The 18,817-nt window shown below is 43.3% G+C and overlaps 1 protein-coding gene across 1 annotated transcript in view; it reads left to right on the top strand.

Moving 5' to 3' along the window:
• Positions 1-1,231: 1,231 nt before the first annotated feature.
• CORO2B (coronin 2B) overlaps positions 1,232-18,817 on the top strand; it is a 77,835-nt gene continuing 60,249 nt past the window's right edge. Inside the window, exon 1 of the mRNA XM_056571619.1 lies at positions 1,232-1,404. Coding sequence (XP_056427594.1) covers positions 1,390-1,404 — 15 coding nt within the window. The 5' untranslated portion in view covers positions 1,232-1,389. The remainder of the gene's footprint in view (positions 1,405-18,817) is intronic.

Below are 18,817 nucleotides of genomic sequence, written 5' to 3'. Positions count from 1 at the left end.
TTGACTACAACCCTCTGTTGTCTGTTACTCAGCCACTGCCTAATCCACTCAACAGTTTGACACTTGACACATTTAGTTTGACACTAGAGCTGACAGGAAGAATTTACAAGGAGACAGGCTGAAGCTGCATTTCAAATGATACCCTATAATGCAAGGATAGTTAGGGGACAGAGAATGTATGTCACTGATCTACAACTGCTGCACTTAGGACTTGAAATGCTTCTCTAATATCTGGAAAATGAGCATCAGGCAATAGTCTCTACCTTTGTTTCCTATACCCAAAAGATAGCGGATGCACTTACTGCAGAGTCACGATACTATATGCATAGCTTGCAGAAACACTATACTTTCCGTTGCCTACTCCTCTTATGTCGGCCTTTAGAACCAACATATTGGCAGAAAGGCAAAATCATTATCCTTGAATCACAATGAAATCAATATTCATATATAACCCACCACAGTGGATCTGCAGACCAGAGGTCACCATATTACATTTGTAGCTTACAGAATCACAATTTGCAGGCCAACATACTCACCGCCTTATATTTGCAGACCTGCAGAATCGGGGTACTAGCAAGACTGCAAAGTCATTGTCCGTGTAACCCTGCAGCATCCACGTTCTTGATTTGTAGCCAGTTTACAGCTTTTTCTGCATAGTCACCCAGTAGACCCACTATAGTGGTGACAGCTCAGTAACAACAATGCATTGGCAAAACTGCAAAGTCATTTATCCCTGCATCCCGCAGAATCACAGTCCTAGATTTGTAGTCCCTTTACCTATGGCCAGGGGAATCATCGTTTGCTGCTCTCTGAATTATCAAATCAATGTTGTGCCCTCAGGATATAGTGCTTACAGCTCTCGAAACCATAGGATTATTCATCGCCTTACAGCACATGTCAAATGTATCAAGTGCTAGGTGACAAAACAGATTAAGATCATCTCTAACATTTCAGATCCAGGTGACACCAACAGGTGTTGCTCTGGTGCCGTTCCTCCCACTCAGGTGGCACACACCTACTACACTGGATAAACTGACAGCTTGGTCTCGGGCACATCATTCCAGGGCCAGGACTGCAGCCGTAACCTTCCCCCACTACTTGTCTGGGAGTCTTTGAAAAGTTTACATAGTGTACTCTCATGTGCATTAATAAATGATTTCTACAGTGCTGTACTGGCCCAGTAGAGAAAAGGTTAAAAGCGGTAGAGCGGCTTCCTGCCTGATCAGTATGGATGCAGAGTGACATCACAATTCAGCCAGCAAAGGATGGGAATAATGAGGAGGAGGGGAGGCAGTGCTGAGTGTTTGGAAGCAGCCACCACGCACAGAGATCTGCAGTCAGAACCCAGCAGCTCAGGCGCCTGGTCCCCCTGCCCTGACACAGCTCTGTATGACACTCACCAAGGTAAGTTGAGCCAGTGCTGATGTATGCAGAAGATGGAGAGGGACAAGGAGGGAGAGAGGCAAAATAATACATGCAAGGATGTGCGTATCAGCATCCTCTCCATCTGGACAGATTAAATGCTTTCTATTGAAAGGATTTATCCTACTCTGGGGTACAAAATTGTGTTTAATGGGACAGGGAAGTACATTACATGGGATGTGGGAAGTCATTGCGGTTATACCCATGGACTTTGGAGACTGCAGAAAGCTTATGCAGCTCTATGATCCCACAACACACAAGCATGCACCAGAGTGCCCAACAATCAGCCAGTAATCTCTTGGCTCCGGTCCAAGCAGAGGATTATTCAGGAATATCGCATTATACTGCTTTGCACTAGTGGTGTCTTATAGTCTCCGCAGCTCTCCTGTTAATCTTCAGACATCTGCAGGGAGAACACATGGAAATCTAACCTAACCATTTGTGCAACCTGCTGCTTAAAGCTTAGTGACGTGGGGGCGTGGGTGAGGAATAGCTGAATTTCATTGGGAGGGGGATAGTTGGGTTTTCAGAGACGCAGCCGACTGTAGTGGATTTGTCTAAAGAGCGTAATGAAATGGTGTTTAAATAATGTGTATTGGGAAAAGCACGGCTGGAAGTTGGCGAAACTAGTTGTCAAACAATGTGATGGATCACACTTTGTGGACATTTAAGTGGTAAACATAGAGAATGGGATGTGGGCACGTGGTTGGATATAGAGGGGTAGACAACAAAGGAAGAGTGAAGACGCAATGAAGATGTAGATGAATGCAATGAAGCCAATTGTAGGAACTTAGGCGGGTTTAGTAGAACATACATTTGCTGGTTGTTGAGAAGAGAAAACAATATTGACTTAATGCATGAATTAATAAAGTGTCGGAGAAGTTGGTTAGTGAAATTAGGCATGAATATAACAATGCCATCGGTTACTGGATTACAGGTGTAAGCCAAAGGAAGAAGACTGCTGGAGTCTTAGAACATACTAGGCCACTATGGTAAGGTTCAGGATGAAAATAGCTAACAGGGAGGTGTGAGCAAATGGAGTGGGTGGAAAGCATGGGAAGTATGTTGGAGTAATATAAAGAGATCAGTTTGTTCCATAATATATTGATGTGCGCAAATTGAGCATGTTCATGAAGATGTAATGAATTTAGAAAAGAATTGGGCCAATATTGTGTATATAGAAAACTGATTCAAGGCGACGTCCTCCAGATATTCCAACTTCCTCCCATAATCCAAAAACATACTGTTAGGTTAGATGACTTCCTATGATATTGTCTTCAGTGTATATGTATAGAAGGTCAATGTGAACCCCAGTGGAGACAGGAGCTGATATGAGTAAGGACAATCTGTGTACAGAACTCTGGTATATATTGGTAGTGACCGGTATAGATCAGTAGACATTTTAGCTGAGGCACTAAATGTATAGTAATGGATGAGCTAGTATGAGACAGAACAGCGGATTCAGGTAAATATAGAGGAGTCTAATGGGTAGGCTTTCTGATTTATGAATGCTGATATAGGAACAACAATCATACAGCAGAGAAAAGCTGATAAGGGAAGGGATAGTATAGAGCATCGGATATGGTTTAACAACAGTAAATCTTATGTGTGAAGAAAGTGATCTAAGTAGGAAACATTCATTCAAAGATATGTATAGATATATATAGATGTGAAAACTGGATACAGGATGTAGAGGGGAACAAGTAGAATTGGGTTAGAAGGAATGGTGGAAAGGGTTGAGAAGGGAGCTGTAAGTATGAGCATGGGTAATGAAGTCTATGGGGGACATGCATCATTATTTGTGCATGGTAGAAGCAGTTTACCCCTTTTGCCGAATTCTAAATTATGCGCAGAAGCACTAAATTTATCAATCAAGCGCAATGAGTTTCAAAACTTGCGGGCAAATATAGTAATCTCCTCCATCCACTCTTTGAAAAATGAAATCGATGATTTAGAGCACCTTGCTACGTGCAGTCCAAGATGGCTTATATTTGCGTTAAAAATATGGTCATTGTGCAAGATTTCTGCGGGTAAATGAAATGTACACAGTTAATAAAATTGTGCGTACTAAATATGTCACTTCAAGGTACACCGAAACCTACACATCTGGGGGAAATGCTCCACCAGAATGTACACAAAAAAAAGACGCAAAGAAACAGCTTGCGCAAAATTTTGGCCAAAAATGTAAACACAAAACAGGGGTAAAATCTTTGATACATGTCCCTCTATGTGTCTTTTTAAGAAATATGAAAAAGAAAGAAACTGATCTAAGAAGATGTGTAGGAGCCAGCTCATAGATAAGAAATGATAGAAGTGGGTGAAGAGGAAATAGTAGACTAGCCAAAACATGTAAACTGGATAGGTTTGATAATGAGTCTTAAAGTACAGCTCCACCTTAGAGTTACACGCTTCACAAAACATCAATGCACTAAGCAAATAGAAATTACCATCTATCGCCTAGAGCTGACTACAGGCTGCCGGAAACCACTGTCAGAAATCTGTAGTCAGCAGGGGATGAGCAGCTGTGTGAACTCTGGATTTCTGTCCTTGTCTGCTCAGTCCTGAAACATAACTAACATTGTGGAAAATCCACAGAGGAAGAATATAAAAAAAATGCAGTGAATATTGCAGCTTGAAATGTGAGGTTGTACTGTATGGCAATAATTATTTCTAATAAGTCTCATTAAAATAAATTAAAATAATTCAAACTAAAGGGGATGATTTATAAAAGGCCCTTATTTTACATGCTGGAGCAACATGTACCTATTATGTTAGGAGATGCAGGCCTCACATCCTAGGGACCTGTCAAAAATGTTGATCGGTCAGGGTCTGAAAGTTCAGACCCTCATCGATCAGGGAAAAGAAGTCCATGCCAAACACTTTCACTCCCAGCTCTGTGCCACATGACTGACACCACCTTACAATACAAGTCTATGGTTTTGTCTTGGTCGTGTGCACAGAAAGCAGGGAGAGGAGCACTCAGCTGTGCGCTCTTCTCACGGCTCATTCTAACAATCAGTCATGTCCTAACCACTAAGACCCCGACCTATCAAAACTTTTGACATTTCTCTAGGACATGTCAAAAGTTTTCAAAGTGACAGGTACACTTAAATACATTTGGCGTATCGGTTACTGTCTTTGTGCCACACACTTAAATGTATGCTAACTATAGGCTGGCATAGATTTCAGCTATATCTTCTACCAGTTTTAGGGAATAATGTATAGCAAATATGCAGAGGCCACTCCCTTTACCACTCTCTTTCCGCTAAGCCCTCACCACTTTTTAAAAACTGAGAAGTATTGAGTAAAAGACAGAAAAGTCGTATATTTGTTATCAAATGAGCTTTGTGTGCATGATTCCTGGTAATAAATGATCCAATGATAATACTAATAATAATCCCGCCCAAATCATTTGGTCAATGACCGTGATGCAGTGCAGTAAAGCACATGATTTCTCCTAGGATAGCCCTTCCCTTCACTACTTTCCAGAAATAAGGAAGTGATACCCCATCTGGGCACCATAAAATTACATTCACTTACCCTTTACACTTCCAAAGGTAATTGGTGCTACCTATATAATTTTTTTTATTTCATATGCTGCCAATGACTATACTGAGAGAGTTAACTCACCCCTGCATTTGCATCAATTACAATGCTAATCACATGTCAAAACTTTTCTGGGTCTCCTAGTTTCCTGTCTAGCAATATATACTTAAATGGGCACTGTCAAATACAAAAACTTTTGATATGTTGTAAAGCATGCAAAACCAATAGGTTTTGCAATTGCTTTCATTAGAAAAATGTCAGTATCTCATACTGAAAAAGCCAGTCAACCAACTGCCCCCCCCCCCTGCCTGCTTGGACACATACTAGTCCTGCTGTGTCCATGCGTCATCACCTATGTCATGGACACACTTCCTTGATTGACAGGTGTGAGCGCAGGGCTCAAAACTGGAGGAAAAATCCTCCCACTGTCAGCTTGTGTCCCGCTGCTGTCAGTGAGGACAAGCCGGGAGTTGTGGTTTTGCTAATGCTTGGGGAGATGTGAGCAGACAGCATATTGAGGGAGGGGGCGGAGACCTGCACAGTGAGGCCACACCCCCTTCCTTTGAGAGGAATTCAGACTAGTGAGCTAAATTAAAAGTGTAATAAAAAAATAAATAAAGGTGCTAGACACATAAAAATGTATGTACATGGTCAGGATTAGGTACCTAGTGATATATTAAAAAAAAAATTTTGGTTGGATCTGATGGGTACGCTTTAAGAGTCAACCTTAACCACTTGTTTATGACCTTGCTGCTTATACTAATGATGTTTAATGTAAAGAACTGAAATATATATAATTTTAGACCATGTCCTCAGCTGAGGTGTCCTGTCACCTTGAGTATTTCTGTGTCCCCATTGCACTGTATATACATCAGGAATACTGCAGTAGGGAGGTTCCTGCCAGTCTGCAGCAAACAGGCACAGAAAGTGGCATCATGTAGAATACAGAGAAGTGACACACGCTGTATTGGTTATGCTATTACCACTGTATGTCTAGTCCCTGTGAACATTTAGGTCTCCATTATATAAAATCGTTTTGCTGTATACAAACAACATCTAACAGTGCTTGAGTTATCGGGTGATTTCAACAAACATACTGAGCCAAAGGATTGAGTGGTTGTCATAATTTTATTTGCTGTGTTTGTTTGACCATGAAAAACCTACGCAGGCTGGAAAAATTGAGAAAAGTAACTGGAAGTTAATGTACAGCCATTAATGGACAGACATCATGAATTATGTATAAGCTGGGTATTAAGCCTATGGGAAAAGTGGATGCAGAAGGTTCGGTTATCGCCCGCATTTCTGTTATAATGTGATTGCAAGGTCATTGCTTAAAGGATTTAATTGAAGAGCTAAATATATCTTAGCCACAAAAAAAGGTACATTTTCAAGAAGTATTTGGGTGGAGACTCTAGGGATTAGACAAAGTACCGTATGAGTTGTATGGAGAAATATAGATGCAGCTCAATAATGATACCACAAGTCATGATGTATTGTCTGGAATACAGATCTTAAAGGGGTACTCCCACCCTAGACATCTTATCCCCTATCCAAAGGATAGGGGGTAAGATGTCTGATCGCGGGGGTCCCGCCACTGGGAACCCCCGCATTATTGCTTGCGGCACCCACCTGTGTTCTCACCGGAACCGCTGTTGGGGTCTGTGTCGCGCCTCTGGGAACGGAAGTCCGTGACATCAGGACTCCGCCCCCGTGTGACGTCACACCCGTCCCATCAATGCAAGTCTATGGGAGGGGGCCGTCACGCATTGAGGGGATGGGCGTGACGTCACACGGGGCGGAGTCCTGACGTCACGGACTTCCTTTCCCGGAGTCGCGACTCAGACCCCCACAGCGGTTCCGGTTAGAACACAGGTGGGTGCCGCAAGCAATAATGCGGGGGTTCCCAGTGGCGGGACCCCCGCGATCAGACATCTTGTCCCCTATCCTTTGGATAGGGGATAAGATGTCTAGGGTGGGAGTACCCCTTTAAGGACTATGCTGGAGTGCTGGAATTTGTGGGTCGGGGCAAATATGTAGGGACTTACAATGCATTCGGAAAGTCTTTAGACCCTTTCACTTATTTCACATTTTGTTATGTTGCGGCCTTGTGGTAAAATAAAAAAAATCAAGTTTTCCCCCATCTTTCTTCATTCAATACACCATAATGACAAAGTGAAAACAGAATGTTAGAAATCTTTGATAATTCATTGAAAAGGAAAAACTAAAATATTACATGGGCCATTTATATGGATGCACCTTAATAAAATGGGAATGGTTAGTGATATTAACTTCCTGTTTGTGGCACATTAGTATATGTGAGGGGGGAAACTTTTCAAGATGGGTGGTAACCATGGCGGACATTTTGAAGTCAGCCATTTTGAATCCAACTTTTTTTTTTTTTCAATAGGAAGAGGGTCATGTGACACATCAAACTTATTGGGAATTTCACAAGAAAAACAATTATGTGCTTTGTTTTAACGTAACTTAATTCTTTCATGAGTTTTTTACAAGTTTCTGACCACTTTTAAAATGTGTTCAATGTGCTGCCCATTGTGTTGGTTTGTCAATGCAACCTACTTCTCCCACTCTTCACACACTGATAGCAACACCGCAGGAGAAATGCTAGCACAGGCTTCCAGAATCCGTAGTTTCAGGTGCTGCACTGTCCTATCTTCACAGCATAGACAATTGCCTTCAGATGACCCCAAAGATAAAAGTCTAAGGGGGTCAGATCGGGAGACCTTGGGGGCCATTCAACTGGCCCACGACAACCAATCCACTTTCCAGGAAACTGTTCATCTAGGAATGCTCGGACCTGACCCCCATAATGTGGTGGTGCACCATCTTGCTGGAAAGACTCAAGGAACGTGCCAACTTCAGTGCATAAAGAGGGAAACACATTATCATGTAGCAATTTTGCATATCCAGTGGCCTTGAGGTTTCCATTGATGAAGAATGGCCCCACTATCTTTGCACCCCATATACCACACCATACCATCAATTTTTTTGTTCCAACAGTCTTGGAGGGATCTATCCAATGTGGGTTAGTGTCAGACCAATAGCAGTGATTTTGTTTGTTAACTTCACCATTCACATAAAAGTTTGCCTCATCACTGAACAAAATCTTCTGCGTAACATGTGTCACATGACCCTCTTCCTATTGAAAAAACAAAAGTTGGATTCAAAATGGTCGACTTCAAAATGGTCGCCATGGTCACCACCCATCTTGAAGTTTCCCCCCTCACATATACTAATGTGCCACAAACAGGAAGTTAATATCACCAACCATTCCCATTTTATTAAGGTGTATCCATATAAATGGCCCTCCCTATACATAAGTATTCAGTCCCTTGTTTCTGTACTAAGATAAAGCACATTTAGCACTAACTACAGTCTCCAGTCTGTAGGTTTGCACACCTGTATTTGGGGACTGTCTTTCATTCTTCTTTGCAGATTTCTTTGGGCTATATCAGTGCTGAAGTGATGGTTGAACTGCTGGAAGTTTCTCTCAGCTGCACACAGGATCTTTGTAGCTCAGCCAGTGTGCCCATTGGGTTCTGGGTCTCCTTTCTTACCAAGGCCCATCTCCCCTGATTACTTAGTTTGGTGAGGTGGCCAGCTCTATGAAGAATCCTGGTTGTTTCAATCTTCCTCCATTTAAAGGGGTTGTGCGCTGCCCTGCAGTTCGGAGCTCCGCTCACAGCGTCCGGAAGTTCATTACTCCGAATGCTGTGTGTGGGCTTCCGTGTTCGCAGCCGCCGGGAATGATGTCATGCCCGCCCTCTCGTGACGTCACGTCCGCCCCCTCAACGAAAGTCTATGGTAGAGGGGGCGGGCGTGACGTCACGAGGGGGCGGGCGAGACGTCACGATGGGGCTGGTCGTGACGTCACGCCCGGCGGCTGCGAACACGGAAGCCCGCACACAGCGTTCGGAGTAATGAACTTCCGGACGCTGTGAGCGGAGCTCCGAACTGCAGGGCAGCGCACAACCCCTTTAAGACTTATGGAGGCCACTGTGCTCTTGGGAACTTTCAGTGCAGCAAAATTTGTGTTGTTGTCCTGTTCTCCAGATCTGTGGCTGCACATAATCCTGTCTCTGAGCTACACAGGCAGTATTTTTCCCACATGGCTTGATTTTTGCTCCGACATGCGTTGCCAGCTATAGGACTTTATGTAGAAAGGGATGTGTTATTCCAAATCCTGTCCAATCACCTGAATTTACTACAGGTGACTCCAATCAAGGTGTAGAAACATCTAAAGAGATGATCAAAAGAAATGGGAGGAGCCAGATATAAATGTCAAGTCTCATAGCAATACACAGAATACTTATGTCCATGCAAAACATTTTTTTTTCTTTTTAATAAATTTTTTTAAATCTAAAATTCTGTTTTCACACAATAATTACGGAGTATGAGTACAGAACAATGGGAGAAAACTTAATTTTTTTTTTAAATTTAGGCATCAACATAACAAAATGTGAAAAAAGTGAAAGGGTCTGAAGACTTTCCAAATACATTGTAGATACCTATACTGATACTTCTGTTTAAGGCCTTCAGCAGGGGTGTAGGTTGAGCTACTTTACAATCAAGGACAACAAGAAATTAAAACCTGAAATAATAATAATACATAGAAGTGAGTGGTATGGGGTGTGATGCAGGGCAGATGGAATTACCCTAAGGGCAGATGGCATTAACCCCTTGTATTCATGTCGTCAGGGCGGGGTTTATCCTCAATACCACCAGAAGGTATACCGATGGATCCTGGGCTAGGCACAGGGGCAATAATGATTCCGATGCCAAGTTGCGGACAACGGTAGCTTTACTGAGTGACAGATGGAACAGTCTATACAGTGTAGCCTGGACCACGGAGGTGACCAGTGACTTCAGAGACCTTAAGGGCTTGTTGGGACCTGCAGTGGTTTTGGATAATTTAGTGCAGGTTACGTTGACTTGACAATGACAGTGACTGACTTGACTGAAGACAGACTAAGCTGTGACTTTAGCTTACTTGTTGACTTGTAGCTTGTGGCTGCAGACTTGACTTGAGGCTCCTATGATTCTAGACACACTCTTAGGCTCGACTGCACCTCAGCAAAGACTCAGGAACAAAGAGTGAGAAGAGACTCCTCCCAGGGCTTTTAGGGGGGAGTCCCATTGGTAACTCTTAAGTCACCTGGTCACTGATACCTCCTTGGTAACAATCACATGACAACTCACATGACAACTGGTGATCACATGTTAACCTTTCTTAAAGGAGTATTCTAAATCTTTTTAACACCATTAGCTCTGATTTACAAAGTTATATAATACTCCCAATTACCTCCATTGCCTTCTGTGTACGCATGGTTGTTTTACAGCGAATCCGGAAGTGCAGCCTCCCTCACAGCATTATGACTGTCGTTCCTCAGTATGTGCGTGTCAGCAGCCATGTCTGCAAGGAAACGTCATTGTTTCTCCGTTCCTCCCATCTGTTAGCCCTCCCCAGACAGTGCGTCCATGTCACGCCCCAAGTTAAATATTCATAACGCTGTTCGTTTACTCAGCCGGCATTCACTGGGCTGAGTAAATGCCTCTCTAACCTCCCTCCTATCATCCGGCGAGTTGCGCGCATGCGCACTCGCCAGCATACAAGGACCGGACATGTGATCTTGTTCCACCAGTAATATAACAGATAGTTACGCCACCGTAACTATCTATTATATTCACAAAGCGACCTACGCCAATATGTAGCGCGATCTCAGCATGATTGGAGGACGCAGGGGGGGAGGAGATGGCGTAGTGGCTCTGGGTGGTGGCTAGAAAAAGGGGGAGGCAAATACGAGGCAGTGAGGGGCGTTGTGAAGAATAATATTAGGGGTGGGGAGAAAGACTGAGGGAGGGCTTGTGACTGGAATCATATGTAACTGGAATGATGGGTAACGTCAATTATGACGTCAGTTTCAGACGTACAGTACCTGGAAGTATGCAAAATTACCGGGGGCTGTAGCGGGAGAACCGCTGGATCGATCCTGGTGATCACCACCTCTATTTAAAGGTATTTACGAACCCTATTCTAAGGTGATATTTATTTGCTTCTCATAGTACTCCTTTAAAGATACAACATTCTTATATACATAACATAGGGGATAATATAGAATTACAGTAGAACACATGCAGGGGGGCCCAGGGGACACTGCAGGGAGGCTGCCTGACAGAGCAGCAAGGGTACTGCCCATGTTGCCCCATGATCAAGTAGAAAGGGGTATACCCCATAGAACAATAGACTGTGTTGTTATATATCTCCAGTAATTCGGGCAGCAGTCAGGGCCACTCTTCGTGTCTTGACACAGAGGCTGCTCGCAACATGTGGATAAAGACTTAATTGACAAGCTCAAAGAGCCCGTTCCCCTGAGGATGGTTGACTTGACAATAGATGACAGTGACTGACTTGACTTGACTGGAGACAGACTAAGCTGTGACTTTAGCTTACTTGTAGACTTGTAACTTGTGGCTGCAGACTTGACTTGAGGCTCCTATGACTCCAGACACACTCTTAGGCTCGACTGCACCTCAGCAAAGACTCAGGAATTAAGAGTGAGAAGAGACTCCTCCCAGGGCTTTTATGTGGGGACTCTGGTGGGGTCCCATTGTTCACCCTTAAGTCACCTGGTCACTGATACCTCCTGGGTAACAATCCCATGACAACTCACATGACAACTGGTGAACACATGTTAAACTTTCTTAAAGATACAACATTCTTATATACATAACATAGGGGATAATATACAATTACAGTAGAACAGATGCAGGGGGGCCCAGGGGACACTGCAGGAAGGCTGCCTGACAGAGCAGCAAGGGTACAGGGTAACAACTCCTGTACTGGGCCACCATAACTGTTTAAATTGTAAGTGTATACATGCTATATAGCTTTACCCTGGCTCGGCTCATCTTTAAATTTTTAGGGCCCTATTACACAGGCCGATTATCAGCTGAATGGGCCAATATCTATATGCCAGGGGCAAATAGTTTATCTAGGGAGGGGTTTTGTAAAATAAAATTATTCCGCCACACCAGGACCAAATATCACTACACTGTTGCAAAATATAAAAAGACTATACACAGATAAATATCCCCCACAGTCTCTGAAGACCATATAAGAGATTACAGTGCAATATATCCAGGTGACATCTTTTTTGATTGCAGTCAGTCACTTTTCCTTTTGCGTGTCCAACTGGCCCAGACTGTCAGGTCGATGTATTCAAGCTACAATTCAGTACGTAGGTAAGTGAGTTGGGGGAAAAAGGAATGTAGGTCACTCCAGTAGATAGACAGGTCCCCAGTTAGTGGTTTCTTCATTATACAAGTATCCCAGTAAGTATTTTCCCCAGTATATAAAGTAGGTTCCTAAGTAAGTATTTTCAACAGTATATAGGTGTCCCAGTATGTAGTTTTGTCTGTATATAGGTGCCTCAATAAGTATGTTTCCCAGTATATAGGTGCCTCAATAAGTATGTTTCCCAGTATATAGGTGCCTCAATAAGTATGTTTCCCAGTATATAGGTCCCCAGTCAGTAGTGTCCTCAGTATATAGGACCTAGTAGATAGGTTTCCCAGTATTTAGGACCCAATAGGTAGGTTTCCCTGTATATGGGACCCAGTAGGTTGGCTCTCCAGTATATAGGCCCCCAGCAGGTAGGTTTCATCAGTAGTGTTGCTCACGAATATTCGCAATGCGAATTTTATTCGCGAATATCGCGAATATAGCACTATATATTCGTAATTACGAATATTCGTTTTTTTTTTGTTTTGTTTTTTTTTCACAGTACACATCACAGTGATCATCCCTCTCTGCTTCCAGCTTGTGTGGTGTAAAGAAGATTCTAATACTACTGTGTGAGACTGGCGTGTGAATTTTCGCATATGCGAAAATTTGCATATGTCAATTTTTGCATACGCGAATTTTCGTCTATGCTAATTTTGTATATGTTAATTTTCGCATATGTTAATTTTCGCATCCGCGAATTTTTTGCGAATGCGAAAATAAAACGAAAATATTACGAATATGCGAATTTTGCGAATATATGACGAATATTCGTCCATATATTCGCGAATATTTGCGAATTCGAATATGGCCTATGCCGCTCAACACTATTCATCAGTACAGTGGGGATCAAAAGTTTGGGCACCCCAGGTAAAAATTTGTAATAATGTGCATAAAGAAGCCAAGGAAAGATGGAAAAATCTCCAAAAGGCATCAAATTACAGATTAGACATTCTTATAATACGTCAACAAAAGATAGATTTTATTTCCATCATTTACACTTTCAAAATAGCAGAAAACAAAAAAATGGCGTCTGCAAAATTTTGGGCACCCTGCAGAGTTAATATATTGCACTGCCCCCTTTGGCAAGTATCACAGCTTGTAAACGCTTTTTGTAGCCAGCCAAGAGTCTTTCAATTCTTGTTTGAGGTATCTTTGCCCATTCTTCCTTACAAAAGTCTTCCAGTTCTTTGAGATTTCTTGTCTGTCTGTAACGCACTGCTCTTTTAAGGTCTATCCATAGATTTTCAATTATGTTGAGGTCAGGAGATTGTGAAGGCCATGGCAAAACCTTCAGTTTACGCCTCTTGATGTAATCCCCCGTGGATTTCGAGGTATGTTTAGGATCATTATCCATTTGCAGAAGCCATCCTCTCTTTACCTTCAGCTTTTTCACAGATGGCATCAAGTTAGCATCCAAAATTTGCTGAAATTTTATTGAATCCATTTTTCCTTCTATTTGTGAGATGTTCCCTGTGCTTAACCCCTTAAGGACATAGGGCGTATCCATACACCCCCGTTTCCAAGTCCTTAAGGACCGAGGGCGTATGGATACGCCCTGAGCATTTCCGGCCCCCACCGCTAGCCGGAGGGGAGCCGGAGCCGGATGCCTGCTGAAATCGTTCAGCAGGCATCCCGGCATATCGCCCAGGGGGGTCATTATGTCCCCCCATGTCGGCGATTGCCGCAGATCGCTGGACAATTCAGTCCAGCGATCTGCGGCGGATTCCGGGTCAATCGGGTCTCCAGTGACCCGATGACCCGGAATTACTGGCTGATTGGTGCCACCTCACGGGGGTGATTGGTGCCACCTCACGATCGCCCTGATTCGTCGGCCGGATTACCGGCCGACCAATCAGGGCGCCTGCTGCGGGTGTCACTCCCGCAACCCGCTCCACCCCTCTTCCGGAGGACGTGAGCGGGTGCGGGAAGACGACCCCGGGTGCTGGGGACCCCGATCCCCGGCGTCCCTGTTGGGATCGGGGCCCCAGGAGCGACGGCGGCGGCGGCGAGGGACAGTCCTGTGTGGATCGTTGGAGGTGAGTGACAGCCTCCTGCTGTTGCTTAGCAACAGCTCCCAGCATGCAACAAGGGCATGCTGGGAGCTGTAGTTATGCAACAGCAGGAGGCATACCACCACAACTCCCAGCATGCCCTTATGGGCATGCTGGGACTTGTGGTTTTGCAACAGCTGGAGGCACATTCTTTCTATGGAAAAGTGTACCTTCAGCTGTTGTGTAACTACAACTCCCAGCTTGCACAAACAGCTCAAGTGCATGCTGGGAGTTGTAGTGGTGCATCTGGTGGTTGCATAACTACAACTCCCAGCATGCCCGTTGGCTGTCGGTGACTGCTGAGAGTTGTAGTTTTGCAACAGCTGAAGGCACACTGAGTTAAGTAGTAAACCAGTGTGTCTCCAGCTGTTGCATAACTACAATCCCCAGCATCCCCAGCCAATGTAGTATGCCTCCGGCTGTTGCATAACTACAAGACCCAGCATGCCCTTCCGCTGTCCGTACATGCTGGGGGTTGTAGCTTTTGCAACAGCTGAAGGCACACTGGTTGCAAAACACTGAGTTTGTTACCAAACTCGGTGTTTCACAACCTGTGTGTCTCCAGCTGTTGCAAAACTACAACTCCCAGCATGCACTGATAGACCGTCCATGCTGGGAGTTGTAGTTTTGCAACAGCTGGATGTTCCCCCCCCCCAATGTGAATGTACAGGGTACACTCACATGGGCGGAGGATTACAGTAAGTATCCGACTGCAAGTTTGAGCTGCAGCAAATTTTCTGCCGCTGCTCAAACTGCCAGCGAGAAACTACTGTGAACCCCCGCCCGTGCGACTGTACCCTAAAAACACTACACTACACTACCACAAAATAAAATAAAAAGTAAAAAACACTACATATACACATACCCCTACACAGCCCCCCTCCCCTCCCCAATAAAAATGAAAAATGTCTGGTACGCCACTGTTTCCAGAACGGAGCCTCCAGCTGTTGCAAAACAGCTACTCCCAGTATTGTCAGATAGCCACTGACTGTCCAGGCATGCTGGGAGTTTTACAACAGCTGGAGGCACCCTGTTTGGGAATCACTGGCGTAGAATACCCCTATGTCCACCCCTATGCAAGTCCCTAATTTAGGCCTCAAATGCGCATGGTGCTCTCACTTTGGAGCCCTGTCGTATTTCAAGGCAACAGTTTAGGGACACATATGGGGTATCGCCGTACTCGGGAGAAATTGGGCTTCAAATTTTGGCGGATATTTTCTGCTATTACCCTTTTTTAAAAATGTAAAATTTTTGGGAAAACAGGCATTTTAGGTAAAAAAAATTATTTTTTTTTACATATACAAAAATTATGAAACACCTGTGGGGTATAAAGTTTCACTTAACCCCTTGTTACGTTCCCTGAGGGGTCTAGTTTCCAAAATGGTATGCCATGTGTTTTTTTTTTGCTGTCCTGGCACCATAGGGGCTTCCTAAATGCGGCATGCCCCCATAGCAAAATTTGCTTTCAAAAAGCCAAATGTGACTCCTTCTCTTCTGAGACCTTTAGTGCGCCAGCAGAGCACTTTTCACCCCCATATGGGGTGTTTTCTGAATCGGGAGAAATTGGGCTTCAAATTTTGGGGGGTATTTTCTGCTATTACCCTTTTTAAAAATGTAAAATTTTTGAGAAACCAAGCATTTTAGGTAAAAAAAAAAAATTTTTTTACATATGCAAAAGTCTTGAAACACCTGTGGGGTATTAAGGTTCACTTTACCCCTTGTTACGTTCCCTGAGGGGTCTAGTTTCCAAAATGGTATGCCATGTGTGTATTTTTGCTGTCCTGGCACCATAGGGGCTTCCTAAATGCGGCATGCCCCCAGAGCAAAATTTGCTTTCAAAAAGCCAAATGTGACTCCTTCTCTTCTGAGACCTGTAGTGCGCCAGCAGAGCAATTTTCACCCCCATATGGGGTGTTTTCTGAATCGGGAGAAATTGGACTTCAAATTTTGGGGGGTATTTTCTGCTATTACACTTTTTTAAAATTTGTAATATTTTTGGGAAATCAAGCATTTTAGGTAAAAAAAAAATATTTTTTTTACATATGCAAAAGTCGTGAAACACCTGTGGGGTATTAAGGTTCACTTTACCCCTTGTTACGTTCCCTGAGGGGTCTAGTTTCCAAAATGGTATGCCATGTGTGTTTTTTTGCTGTCCTGGCACCATAGGGGCTTCCTAAAGGTGACATGCCCCCCAAAAACCATTTGTCGCTCCTTCCCTTCTGAGCCCTCTACTGCGCCCGCCGAACAATTAACATAGACATATGAGGTATGTGCTTACTCGAGAGAAATTGGGTTTCAAATACAAGTAAAAATTTTCTCCTTTTTACCCCTTAAAAAAATTCAAAAATTGGGTCTACAAGAACATGCGAGTGTAAAAAATGAAGATTTTGAATTTTCTCCTTCACTTTGCTGCTATTCCTGTGAAACACCTAAAGGGTTAATACACTTACTGAATGTCATTTTGAATACTTTGGGGGGTGTAGTTTTTATAATGGGGTCTTTTATGGGGTATTTCTAATATGAAGACCCTTCAAATCCACTTCAAACCTGAACTGGTCCATGAAAAATAGCGAGTTTGAAAATTTTGTGAAAAATTGGAAAATTGCTGCTGAACTTTGAAGCCCTCTGGTGTCTTCCAAAAGTAAAAACTCCTAAATTTTATGATGCAAACATAAAGTAGACATATTGTATATGTGAACCCAAAAAAAATTATTTTGAATATCCATTTTCCTTACAAGCAGAGAGCTTCAAAGTTAGAAAAATGCAAAATTTTCATTTTTTTCATCAAATTTTGGGATTTTTCTCCAAGAAAGGATGCAAGTTACCATAAAATTTTACCACTAAGTTAAAGTAGAATATGTCACGAAAAAACAATCTCGGAATCAGAATGATAACTAAAAGCATTCTAGAGTTATTAATGTTTAAAGTGACAGTGGTCAGAATTGCAAAAAACGCTCCGGTCCTTAAGGTGAAAAAGGGCTCGGTCCTTAAGGGGTTAACAGTTGGACAGAGGTTCTTTTCATTAAATTCTGTTCCCCTTCTTCTCCAAACGTACCTTTGCTCATTCAAAGTTCAATTTTAACCTCATTGATCCACAGAACTTGTTTCCAAAATGCATCAGGCTTATCTATATGTTCATTTGCAAAGTTCAAACGCTGATTTTTGTGGTGAGAACGTAGAAGAGGTTCTCTTCTGATGACTCTTCCATGAAGAACATATTTGTACGAGTATCTCTTTATAGTGGAATAGTGTACCACAACTCCAGTGTCTGCCAGATCTTTCTGGAGGGATTTTGCAGTCAAACGTGGGTTTTGAATTGTTTTTCTCACAATCATGCAAGCTGTTCTGTCTGATATTTTTCTTGGTCTTCCAGATCTTGGTTTAACTTCCACTGTTCCTGATGACTGCCATTTCTTAATTACATTCCGAACAGAGGATATTGACATCTGAAAACGTTTTGCTAATTTTCTTATAGCCTTCTCCAGCTTTTTGAGCGTCAACTATTTTCAGTTTCAGATTTCTAGACAACTGCTTAGGCTGGGTTCACACTACGTTTTGTCCCATACGGGAGCGCATACGGCAGGAGGGAGCTAAAACCTCGCGCTCCCGTATGTGACCGTATGCGCTCCCGTATGTCATTCACTTCAATGAGCCGACCGGAGTGAAACGTTCGGTCCGGTCGGCTCATTTTTGCGCCGTATGCGCTTTTACAACCGGACCTAAAACCGTGGTTGACCACGGTTTTAGGTCCGGTTGTAAAAGCGCATACGGCGCAAAAATGAGCCGACCGGACCGAACGTTTCACTCCGGTCGGCTCATTGAAGTGAATGGCATACGGGAGCGCATACGGTGACATACGGGAGCGCGAGGTTTTAGCTCCCTCCTGCCGTATGCGCTCCCGTATGGGAGAAAACGTAGTGTGAACCCAGCCTTAGAAGAACCCATGGTGCTGATTGTTGGGGCAAGGTCAGATGAGTCTGCGCATTTAAAACCTTTGAGATTGACATCACCTGGTCTTCCCAAATGATGATTGAGAATAATCCATGACACTGGCAGGTCTCAGCTTTGGAAAGGGGGCAGTGCATGCTATAAGTTCTGCAGGGTGCCCAAACTTTTGCAGATGGCATTTTTTTGTTTTTGGTTATTTTGAAAGTGTAAATGATGGAAATAAAAGCAAATTTTTGTTGACATATTATAAGAATGTCTAATCTGTAATTTGATGCCTCTTGGAGATTTTTCCATTTTCCTTGGCACATTAATACAAATTTTTACCTGGGGTGCCCAAACTTTTGATCCCCACTGTATATAGGTCCCCATTACATAGGTTCTCCAGTATACAGGCACTCGGTAGGTAGTTTTCCACAGTATATATAGGCCCCAGTAGATAGGTTCCCCAGTATAGGCTCCTCACCAAGATAATAAAACTTAATTAAAAAAAAATACCAACTAACTTACCTTCTCCTGGCTCCTATTGAGTCACCAGTGTTCTCTTTTA

This window comes from Hyla sarda, chromosome 4 (genome assembly GCF_029499605.1).
Source record: "Hyla sarda isolate aHylSar1 chromosome 4, aHylSar1.hap1, whole genome shotgun sequence".
Classification (NCBI taxonomy): Eukaryota; Metazoa; Chordata; class Amphibia; order Anura; family Hylidae; genus Hyla; species Hyla sarda.
This window is presented reverse-complemented; position numbering and strand designations above follow the sequence as displayed.